A 12,071-nucleotide genomic window follows, 5' to 3' on the forward strand; every position below is an offset into this window, starting at 1 on the left:
GAATATTTTAAATTATCTTTGAATTTTTAAAAAACCACAAAACAGTAAAATAAGTTTATAAAGCGACTTAAAAATTTGATTGCTCGGATGGATGTGTCGATTAAACAAAAGGAAATGCCAAATTGAAACGCTACCCTTACCTTACTAGAGTTAGCGCAGTCACTCCTTTGCAGATAAATAAGTTTATAAAGTTATTTTATTACATTTTTTCTGTCATTAAGATTTCTTATGGGTGATAGGTAAGAATTTTTCATTTCCGAAGCCAGACTATAATTTTAAAAATTTTGACAGGGGCCTAAAACATTTTTTTATTTTTTTTTTAAATTTACATACAAATTTTGGATTTTTAAAAACCAATTTTAATGATATAATGGAATTAAAATTGAGAATTTTTACGTCATCTAGTTTCTTCCTTGAAACTAAGGCAGCGGAACAGTGTCAGCTAAACTCATATTCCACTTCAATTACTTGAGATTTTAAGGAGACTATTTTTCTTCAAATATAATTATATCGCATAAAAAAAATAAAATAAGTATCTAAACATAAATTCGACTATAAAGTAGTGTATCCTGTAATTTTCTTTTCTCTTTCTTTCCCTCTTAAAATGCTGGCGATATTAAATATCGAAGGATTGAGAGACCGTAACCAACGGTCTTGGTGAGTCCCGTAGAGCTCAGAGCGGGTCCCCGCCAAGGCTTGTGTGGCTGCCGCCGGCCGGAAGGATTCTCGGTTGCGATTTTTCCGGCGATAAGGTAGAAGGACGAAGTAAGCAGGAAAGAAGCGGAAGGATTCTCAGTCGTTACTCTCCTCTCTCGTTGCCTCACCTCTCTCGCTCTCCAGATTCCTGCCTCACCTCTCTCGCTCTCTCGTTCCGCTCCTCTGTCGCTGCCTTACCTCTCTCGCTCTCTCGTTCCTCTCCTCCCTCGCTGCCTTTCCTCTCTCGCTCTCTCGTTCCTCTCCTCCCTCGCTGCCTTTCCTCTCTCGCTCTCTCGTTCTTCTCTTCTCTTGCTGTTCTTTCTTCTCTCGCTCTCTCGTTCTTCTCTTCTCTTGCTGTTCTTTCTTCTCTCGCTCTCTCGGTCCTCTCCTCCCTCGCTGTTCTCTTACTCTCTCGTTCCTCTCCTCTCTCGCTCTCTCGTTCCTCTCCTCTCTCGCTCTCTCCTTCCTCCCCTCTTTTCCCAACGTCGCCCGCTTGCAGCCCCAGGTGAGCCCTATGCGTCTCTTTGTCGCTCTCTCACACGCACGTTCTGTCGATAACCCATCTCTCTTTACTCTCTCTTCACACGCAGGCCTTCATCTGCAACAGGAAATTTGGGTTTATCCCTCTTGGCTGCTCCTTACTCAGGTATGCCTCTGACAACAGGAAATTAGCTCTGCTCTTGCTTTTACTTTCTGTTTCCTTTCCCATATGATGGTTTTTTATGGTTTTCCCCTGTCTGGCTTGCAGTTTCTCTGTTTTTTCCGACTTGATTGTCTCTGTAGGTGTTCAACTTTTTACCTTGTGCAAAATCGCCAATTGTTTGGTGAAACTACTTGTTCTGGTTCTCTTAGAGTGTTTGGTTCACTGTTCTCAGAGCAGACGTCCTTTCCTGTTATGGCATGGCATGCTGCCTGACACATTCCATTCCTGTTATGCACATTCCATGCCTGTTGTCTGAATCCATTTTGGTGGAACTGAATACCTATGTGTCACACAGAATTATACAAACTGTTATCTTAGTGCAAATTTAAGCTTTTCTCCACAATGGTTTCTTTGACTCTTTCTTTTTCAGTTGCCTCGAAAGTGAATATCGGAGCTTCTTAAACCAGCAAATGAGCTGGTTTCTGAGCTGCATAACTTTCTTTTCTGATTTATCTATATGACAGTATAAATTTGAGCATAAAGAAACTTTCATTGGCCAGACATATTTCCTCACAGCAAATGTTTAATGTGCTTTGACAAGCAAAGATGACAAGAATTACACACGATTGCAGCTTCTAGTTTTGAAAGTTTAACTGAGTTTAATTCTTATGTTCGTAAGATTCTTTAATCAATTTTAAAGGTTTTGTGCTGGATTTTGGTCAGCGTTTGGTATTCATACAAATCCAACTATTTAATGATCCTTTTTAATACTAAGAAGCAAAAACGATTCTTAGTTAATATCTTTATCTGTGCTGAACGTGCTTGGAAGATCGTGAAAAACAATATCAGAAAGCTTTTTTTTTTTCAGATACTGAAAATGATTAATGAAGCTACTAAGCTAGACTTTAGCAGACATTCATCCCATTCTTTTATGGATACCAATCTCTCCAATGCGGATCACATCTAAGCAACATAGTTTTTCTGTTTCATGTGCCTCCAATTCATGATTAGTATGCTCGTAGCTCTGATCTCTATGGTCTTTTATCAGCCAAGGCTTTCAATGAATTAGGGGAAGTTTTGTTGGAATGTCGTTAATCTCAAGTGTTTCTGATATCTTCTTCTTCACATATTGCAAACGTTTTGCAGCAAGTTAAGACGTGCACATCTTTTAGTACTGTATCATGCTTGTGTAAGTGATATTTATGTTCAACACTTTCACCTGAATGCACGTGTTGCACAAGAGTATTTGACTGTGATTTAAGGCTGCCAACATCCATTTTTTAGACTTTCTCAAAATCTGCTGCCATTTGCCTCAACTAGCAATGGAAGGATATAATTTTTCTCAATAAAATGGGCATTACTATGTGTTGGTGTTCATCTTGTAACTTCTATCCTAACTTCAATTTTGTGTTATCTGAATTTCACAACCGAATGCTCAATCCTTATTGTTTGGTGTTTATTTAGTGGTTTGTTGGTAAACTTATGCAATTTGTTGTGTTGGAAGATCATCTTCCAATTTGCCACTCCCAGAGTCTTAGTATCCACCTCTAAAACACCATTCTGGCTTGTTGAGAACGTGAGGACATGACTTTGCCCACTCGTTGCTCCTTGAAACCATCTGACTTGCAGAGGGCTTGTTGTTGACCTTCTTATATGCAGGTTTCTTGGTTTGAGTTTCTGATCAGGAGATAGAAAAACAAGGGGGGAGCAATGGCTACAACTTCATCTTTCTGCATCTCCAGTCTAGTTGTCTATGCTACGCGGAGGTATGATCCAAGACCGGAGCCAAGTTTGTGGGTGAAATTCTCGGGCTCATTTTGCCAGTTGAAGCAAAGTAAACAAGGTCGTCTCAATCAGAGAGCTAGAAGGCGGACAGTCAGAATAATGGCAGTAACAGAAAGTTCAGGTAAACCAAAACAGACAGATGACAAGATCCCTTCTTGGGCAAGGCCTGATTCTGATGAACCCCCACCATGGGCTGTCGAGGAGACCAAAGCAGGATCGTCCTTTCAAAGCTTTGAGTTACCATTTTATGTTTATTTACTTGCATCAGCCGTCACGGCAATAGCTGCGGTATTTTCCTTTGATCTTCTTGTCCTTTCCATTGCCTATTTCCACAGTAAATTTCTGTGGAGATGATAACTACTTGCTGAATTGATCATCCTGCAGATTGGCTCAATTTTCGAGTATGTGAACCAGAGACCTGTTTTTGGCATAATTAGTCCAGACAACGTGGTTTATGCCCCTTTGCTTGGGTTCTTTGTCTTCACTGGAGTACCCACATCTGTAAGTTAGGTTTGCTAATTTGATTTTCTTTTAGCTAATTATTCTGCTAGGCAGGTAACAGATGTGCAAATTGATAGTAATCAATGTGTTGCAATTCGTTATATAGAACATGTCTGGATTTAATAATTTGTTTATCAAACTGAGTGTATCACATGATACCATTTAAACATCTCCTCTTGTAGGCTGTTCTTGGGTTAAAGTAGGATAGCTCACACCTTTCTTTTAAGTCCACTAGTATCCCAGATCTTATGTAAGTCAAGTTGCAACTAAGGGTTTGCTCATTGCATATGTGGTTACTCATATATATTATTACAGGCTTTCCTATGGTTCAAGTCTGTTCAAGCTGCAAACAAGGAAGCAGAGGAGCAGGATAGGCGTGATGGTTACCGTTGAAAGGGAGTGCAAGTTCTTGTTGTACCATATTTACTTCGTTGCTCTCCCTAGTTCTTCTCTGTAACTGATAATTATGCAAACTTTTCTGTTCTGCCGTCCATTTCTCTTGATCACCTGTATAAAATGATTATGGTATTTTACGTCCGCTTGGTCAGGTTCATTGAGTTGTGTTGTAGAGCGCAAGGCGAATAAATCTTTGTTGATCCTCCTTTCCCAAACAAGCGAATGTCGATGGAATTTTTGGGTTTCTGCGAATCAGCTTAACATCGGACTCCTGAGGTTTTTCTGTTGAGGGCCATCTTGTTGCAAGAAAAGAAGGATCCCTTTTCTTTCTTGAGATCCTAAAAGCATAGAATGAAAAGCAGCAGATTTCTTTTAAGAAGAAATGAAGATTTAACATGCTGCGAAGTGCAGCGCAGATTTTTTTTTTTATGTGAAAACGAGAATCCCAGCAAATATCAGGCAACTTGTTGGTCTCATGCATAGTTGTAATCCGGATCTTGTTTAGATGGAATGCGAGACACTTTCGTCCCTTTTATGACGAAAATAGTCATTTTGTCTAGTTTAATGAGATTTGTGCATAAACCAAATGAGGCTTATTCATGCACTGAGAGATTTCACATGCGTAGAATTCTCATTGGACTTGATACATGTCTGGAAGAGCCAAACAAACATGGCTTGAAACATATTGCTTGTTCTCGACTTGACTATTATTATGTATATAACGAAGATTATTTCTGTCTCTCTCTCTCAAACTAGGAGACGTAGTGAAGGAAGTCTTCATTCATTGGGGATCTTTCCTGGCCAGAGACTAGAGCTAAGTGAGGATCTTGCACTTATTCAAATTGCTTCTTTGGTTAAAGCATGGAGATTGATGTGTGGCTGCAAGCATTAAGGTGGAACTGACCATAGAGTGAAAATGCACTTTTTTGCAGAAGCTTGGTGTCTCCCACACCCGAGACTGACTTCCTGCTGTTTATTTTGCAGCATTCTGATTTTTCTAACAGCTCAAAAATTTTGATTTGCTCTAACAGATTTTGGCTATCGTGGCTGAAGGCCAGACTGGAAGGAAGAGCAAGTTGTGGCAGATTTACTCTGACAATGCAGTTGTATTGGACTCATTTCCACGTCTCTTTCCCTAAACCAAGCCTGATTTGCAGCTGTATTTGATGCTCCTCTTTGCTGCAATTTTTTTTAATGCAACCCAGATCCCATCAGCTAATTAGGATCCCAAACTACATCTTGCAAAGTTTAGATGGGATAATTTTAGTTTTTCAAACAGAACATAGCCCATTTGGCTAAGAGAATCTGATGCTACTTACCAAAACAAGACAAAGTACTCGTTGGAACATCCACCTAAATCAAGCATCATCTGTAAGGGAATCCTCTAACAATACTAACCTGTAAGATCTGCCAGTACCAAAGCCAAAAGATCCCAATTGCCAAACGAAGGTTAACAAGACCGTATAGCGAGCAAGCGCGTTAGACTGAGGCAATTCTTTCGACAAGGACAATCTCAGCCTCGAGAGACAAAATCAGGACTGGACTAGCGAGCGTTGAATATGCAAGCACCAACCTGTAGCATGTAAATGAAACGAATACGAGAGACAAATAACATCCATAAAACGGAAGATATTTCCTGCAAAGGAAGGGCATTTCCAATTTATTCATCCAAAAACAACGAAAGCATCATGCCTGACCTGCAACGGCGGCAAAAGGGTGGAAGCTATCCTTAGCTTGGCAAAGCAGTGAAGCTTCGATATTCCACTCATTTTACTAAGGCATGGCTTTTCTATACATATATTACAACATCGTAAAGCGGGCAGTAGACTAAACATGGGGTTCATAACAATTTGGTGACCGATACAGCAGCTCTTGATCTTTTGATGAAGTCACCTTCTACCGCGCTGGCTGTTCAACGACCGAGGAGAACCTTCAAAGAGGTCCAAGAGAAGAGTTTCTAGATCCTCAGCTGTATACTTCATGTATTTGTCTGCACTTCTTGTGCCGTCCAAATAACTTCCTAACCGGCCTGTGAATGTGCGGTAACCCTGAACAACCTTAAGCGAGATTGAGATCTGCAGGTCTTCCCGAAGTCCAGGGTCTGGGACGATCCAAGACGTCTGATTCTTATATATCTCTTCAAATGAGAAGTTAAAGCCCTTCAATCTCTCTTTGACTGCCTTTGAACCACCTGAACCAATGCCATCATCTTTCAACCAGGCGAGCACTGTGTTCCAGGAGGCTCTCTCGTAGTTCGTCGCATGCACTTGTACTTTCCGGTTGTGTCTTCTTATCCAGTCCTCACCAAGAAGACACAGGTCAGAACTTTTTACTTTCTGAACCATGTAATGGATGTTATTCATTAGAAAGAAGTGTTGCAGTGCATCATCCCTGTACAATCTGGACCTCATATCAAGATTGGACTCCAACATGGAGACCACTTCTAAGAGATTGTGCACAGTAGGCGAGAGATTTTTTGAGAAACTTCCGTTACTACCTTCAGGGGAAGCCGTGGTCGAAGAAGACACTGTAGGACTTTCATGCCCACCTTCTTTGATCTCAAGAAGAAGATCGAGTGCGTCCTTAAAAGCAGTAAGCGTCTTTATGTAATTCATCACGTACTTTGTCAAGGGATGGATGCCCCCTCTAGCAAACGGAGTGCTTGAAACATTTCTTTCAATAGCATTCTCAAATTCCATAAAGGTACCTCTTACTGATTCACCCAATCTCAAAAGAACTTCGTGTGCCTCGACGCTAACAGAAGAACCATTTTCTTCAGAGAACAAAGTTTCTATATCTGTAAGCAGGTCCTGCAACACATCATGCATGCCAAGTATCCCAAACAGCTTTTCTGGAGACCGGCGGCCGATAGCAATAGCATCACCAAAGTTAAGGAGTTGGAGCATTGCACCTTTTGCAGTGTCAACAAAGCAAATGTTGCCAAGTGAGCTCAACTCTCCGAAGATCTGATTGCACAGGCGTTTTTCACTGGCAAGAAGGACCCTGACAAATATCTTTATCGCACGGATCCATTTCTTTATATAAGAATCAAGTATCTCCCACTCCATCTTCTCCACTTCCTCAATACTAAGCTTCTGAATTCCGAGGATGAAAAGGCCTTCATCCAGTGCATCTCTTCTGATGCTGCTGTAAGCTTGACAGCATTCCAGATCATGATCTGACTGAATCATAAGGTCTGCAATGCATTTCAAGTTTTGAATCACACTTGGATTAATCAAATCAACTGTGAATTCATCGAACTTGTTGGCAATTCCCTCAAGCTTAACCTGACTGTCATCAATTGAGTCATCATCAAAGCAGCCGGAGAAATCCTCTTCTGTAACATAACCTTCACTTGACCTGAAAGACGAAAGTTCCAGCTCCAAAGGCTGCCTACTCTGAACCAGCATATAACTAAATTCTTCCTCAAGCCTAACCATGGCAGTCTGAAGTACGCTATCAGCACGCTGAAGGATGTCAGTCCCTTCTTGATCGGATGTAATTGACAGGCTTTCTAAGCTTTCTATCAACTTCTGAATGTCGTCAACAGCCTGGAGATACTCACCAGCTTCCTCTGCTCCACATTCCCATAACATGGACTGACCAGCGGCTACAGAAGCAGCAGTACCCCAGCCCCACACTTTTTCCTCAGCGAAAGCGAGTTTTTCTTCCATCTCACCAACTACCCCTTTCTTTTGCATGAATTGGTTGACAACTGAAAGATAACTACCAGAGTCTGGGGCAACTTTTGTCATGTTCATCTTCATCTCCAGATCGCTCACCATTTCAGGAGTCTGTAGTGATCGTTCTTCTTTGTCACCCTGGTCGAGCATCAACAACTAACTTTCAATAAGTAGATGCAATTTTTTTAGTCAAAACCAGATCTTGGAATAGGAACTAGTAAAATCATGGATCCCCCGGAAACCATATTCCAAATCAAGAAACCATAAACAAAGTAAAACTCATCATCCTTGTCCTACAAAATTATATTTTTTCCTTCCGCCGCCAACCCTGATGTTTCCGAGGTTACAATAACATTTTTTCTTTTTGCCGCAGAATTTCAGACGAGAGAACTTTAGACTGATGCAAGATCGAAACAAATGAGGTGGACATGGTGATGACGTGCAGGACGATTCACTTGATATTCAAAAATCACGAAAAAAAAAAAGGTAAAAAGCTAACCCCAGTTGAATCTTAGGTTTGAAATGTAGGAAATAAAGTTTCCCTTTTAGAATATGAATGCAACCTTATAGCAATCTTCCCACCTGACCAAGGTATACCCAACCAAAGCAATTTACCTAATTAATATACACATAAACACTCACAGAAAGAATACTCTACCAAAGTAATCTATACATTACATATTAATAATAAATGCTTCGACCAAAATCATGGAGAATTGTTTCTGCTCAACTAAATCCGTTTCTGACGATACATCAGCAGGAGAGAAAAAATTGAAACTTCTGACCATTGAAAATCAGGTCACGGCTTTGGTATATCTCCAACCGAATAAACATCAAAACTGCCTCAAGAAATTAAGAATGCCAAAAGCATGTGTGGCATCTAGAAGGCTGACATGGTTAAAGAAGCTTTCTCAACTTTAATTAGCAGCAGCAAATGTGACAAAAGGCATGATAAGCAGGAACATAGATTGGAGACCAACCTTTCAACATGTAGCCAAACATCATCATCGCCAATCTCAGAATCAAGGAAAGCAAGCATCAGAAATAATATTTTCAAGGCAAAGCGTCTTGAAGATGTACGACTGCATTCGCAGCAAGATGACCTTCAGTCCACAACATCCGTACCGATTTTCAGGAATAAATTCACCGGAAATGAAATCGATCACACCGACACCAAAAAAATTGCAGCAGAAAAGCACTGAAAGGATCGACGAATATGATAAGGGTTGAAGAAAAGGAAACCCCACTTCCAATCTCAAACTCAACCTCCCAATTTATAAGGAAGCGAATGAACAAAAGCAAGAAAAACAAAAAGGAGACATCAAGAAGCGAAACTACACCGGCCACCTGGAGGGACAGAATTACTTGAAAAGAACTGTTGCACAACTGAAATTCTTAGTGAAGCTTTAAAAAAGTGAAGTTTTAGGCACCGTACAGGAGAAAAACGAAGGCTAGCAAAACCACATGATCTTCACAATTTCATGAGTTCACCAAGACTAAAAAGAGGTAAAACTGCAGAAATCACCACTATAAGCTTTTTCAACGAATAATCCTGCCTTCAATTTTTTCCTTTCAACTAAGTGAATAAAAAAAAACGATCAGGAGAAATAACAGCACGATTTTTTTAAAAAAGGAAAGCGACAACAACAAAGCGATCGAAGAGACTCTAACCTACAGGAGAAACCACCAGACCTCAAACCAAAGTGCAGAACCTCGGTTATTTTCAAAATCCCAGCATCCCCAAAACGACAGAAAAAAGGACGTAAGTTACCACTGAAATCAAACTTCTGATGGAAAGAAAAGGAAACCAAACCCCGAGATAAACAAGCAACACCTTCCAGAGTCGAGTTCCAGTTATTCCAATCTCGTACTAGCTCCCCCAAATTCCTAATTATAGTAAAAGAATAAAAATTGATCAGGGAAGCACCACAAATTCATTGACTTCTCCAAATTTCCACCTTCCAGAAAACAAAAAATTCCAAAGGAAGAAGAAGACAACGACGACGAAGAAGAAGAAGAAGGAAGTCTATCAAGGGCACTAAGAAGCACTAAGCCAGACACCCGCAAGGGAAGACAATGGTGGCGCGAACCAGGAAACACACACACACACACACACACAAAGAAGGTTGCCTCTGGAAGCTTCGGAGGAAGAAAGAGGGGCTCCCTCCGCTAGAATTCCCCCCCTAGGGCTGCCGCTCTGCAATTTCCTCGCCGAGAAATTAGAGCTTCGGAAAGGGAAATCTGTGGCTTTGAATAAAAGATGTTAAAATATCTTTTATTTAAAATTATAAAAAAAAATTGGTATTTTAATTGAGAATTTTTTGAAAATTAAGTTGTTTTAATTAAAAAGAAGTGGAAAGAAGTCGGTGTTTCGGATACAAGGTTAGATTTGGCTCTGATATTAATTCTGGATTTATTTGGCTTCCAATTTAAATGACAAAATAAAAAATTACAGCTCATTAGCAGTTTAATTCGATAATCCAACCATTTTTTAAATTGTTTAGGTATAATTTGTACATTTTTCTTTATTAAATTTCAAATCGGACTCTTGAATTGGATCGGGCAATATATGGTTATCGGGTTGGTGAGTACAAATTATAGTTTTCAATTCAAATCAGTTATATTGTGACATCGACCCTGACTCTGCGTAGTGACGTAGGCATTAGGTGAGTCTCTTCTTTATATATATATATATATATATATATATATATATATATATATATATAATGCAAAGCTTCTAAATTATTGTCAAAAATGTATTAAGACAACAGGTAAGCATTCGTTTATGTTTGTAAATACCAATCCAATATAAAACATCTTTTATTTCAAGTTGCTTTTAAGAAAAAAATAATATGAAAAACTCGATGTAATAAGAGTTGTTCATTTCTTTATTATTAGGAAAACAAGTAAAACTCAAAAAATGACTGGTTTAGTGCATGATTGTCCTTAAAACTTTATTAAGATTAGATTTATACGGCTAAATTATATAAACTACTCTAAAAATCAATTTTTAATGGTCTGATTTTGTTCTTGACCTAGTGATCTAGGATCCACCAATTACTCTCTCTCTCTCTCTCTCTATCCCTCTCTCTCTCTATATATATAAGGTAATTTTCATTTAAGAAAATGAAGTTCCTAATTAATTTTGTATTTATAGTAGTCGTTGTGGATTAGCTTCTTTTTTTTCTATCACCTTTTCACGTGCATTTTGTTTATACCCATAGTTTATATACCAATTTAAAAGTGATTTGAAGGGAGTTGTTGGATAATTTTTCCAATAAATATTTTATAGTCTTAACATAAAGTTCCAAATTAAAGCAAAAGACTCAATATTGTTGGGTTATATATATATATATATATATATATTAGGTCTGTAAGTTTTATGTATCAAGTTAAAATCCTTTTAGAGTGACGGCATGACGTAAGGTTTTTTTTTTAAATAAACATATTATATACATTTTGCAATTACAAGGTATACCATCAACATGTATCAATAAAATAATAACAATAAATAACATTAACATAATAATCATAAAAGGTGTTGTTCAATTCTTCTATTTCCATGTGATGTTGCTTGGTAAAACTTGGTTCTCAAGATTCATTCCATCAAATATTTTAAACATGAGAAATTTTAAATATCTTATATTCAACTTAAAGGAAAAAAAGAGCATTTGATTGCAAATTTTAAGTTAGAACAAGACAATTTAGGAGCCATTTGATAAAAATTTAATATCTTCAATAGTTTTTTTTTTAAGACTAAATCTACAAAAAAAAAAAAATTGGAACTGGGTCGTCGTACAGAAGTGAATGCAAATTATTTTTGATGGCAACGTTTGCCTGCCGACATACGGCAGTACGGTGTGGATACGAAGAATCGGGTCGCACTTCTTTTCATCACCGTGGTTTTCTTTTTCTTGGTTGGCAGACTTGGGACTCACATTGATTTGGATCCGCAGAAGACTAGGTCACCATCTTAATAAGTGGACTCGGTCAAGTTTTAAAATAACATGAATCGAGCAAGTCAGGTTAAGTTGGGGCACATCGACGCAGGCCAACCAGGTCAAGGTGAGGCACATGACTTGGTCGAGTTTTAAAATAACACGAGTCAGGTCAAGTTGGTGCGCATCAACCCAGGCCAACCTTGATTCCTAGCCAGATTGTTCGAATGATTCAAGCCGACTCCGGTGATTCCCAAGCCAACTATGTTTTTTTATTACTTTTTTGGATTAAAGAGAAACAAAAATCTTCAAACCATCGGTTGCTCGAGTGGATTGTGAGAGGTTGGAAAATTTTTCTATCTCAATTTCAATGGAAAAATACACAAATCTGTATATATATATATATATATATAGACAAAGAAAGAGAGA

At 38.8% G+C, this 12,071-nt stretch overlaps 2 protein-coding genes across 3 annotated transcripts; one reads left to right on the forward strand and one right to left on the reverse strand.

Moving 5' to 3' along the window:
• The first annotated feature begins 629 nt into the window (after nt 1-629).
• Nucleotides 630-4,178, forward strand: LOC116258457 (uncharacterized). The gene is made up of 5 exons (XM_031635620.2): nt 630-1,201; nt 1,287-1,342; nt 2,999-3,412; nt 3,509-3,625; nt 3,941-4,178. Exons 3-5 carry the CDS (start codon nt 3,050-3,052, stop codon nt 4,016-4,018), a joined length of 558 nt encoding a protein of 185 aa, XP_031491480.1. The 5' UTR covers nt 630-1,201; nt 1,287-1,342; nt 2,999-3,049; the 3' UTR covers nt 4,019-4,178.
• Nucleotides 4,179-5,630: 1,452 nt separating this feature from the next.
• Nucleotides 5,631-9,937, reverse strand: LOC116258771 (exocyst complex component EXO70E2-like). 2 transcript variants are annotated; one of them, XM_050079165.1, is made up of 2 exons: nt 8,685-9,937; nt 5,631-7,842 (listed from the first exon to the last, which is right to left on the reverse strand). In XM_050079165.1, exon 2 carries the CDS (start codon nt 7,804-7,806, stop codon nt 5,911-5,913), a length of 1,896 nt encoding a protein of 631 aa, XP_049935122.1. In that variant the 5' UTR covers nt 7,807-7,842; nt 8,685-9,937; the 3' UTR covers nt 5,631-5,910. The 2 variants fall into 2 exon arrangements, with proteins under 2 accessions (XP_049935122.1, XP_049935121.1); XM_050079164.1 differs by having other exon boundaries at nt 5,631-7,860.
• Nucleotides 9,938-12,071: the final 2,134 nt, after the last annotated feature.

The sequence above is a fragment of the Nymphaea colorata genome, chromosome 8, assembly GCF_008831285.2.
Source record: "Nymphaea colorata isolate Beijing-Zhang1983 chromosome 8, ASM883128v2, whole genome shotgun sequence".
Lineage (NCBI taxonomy): Eukaryota > Viridiplantae > Streptophyta > Magnoliopsida > Nymphaeales > Nymphaeaceae > Nymphaea > Nymphaea colorata.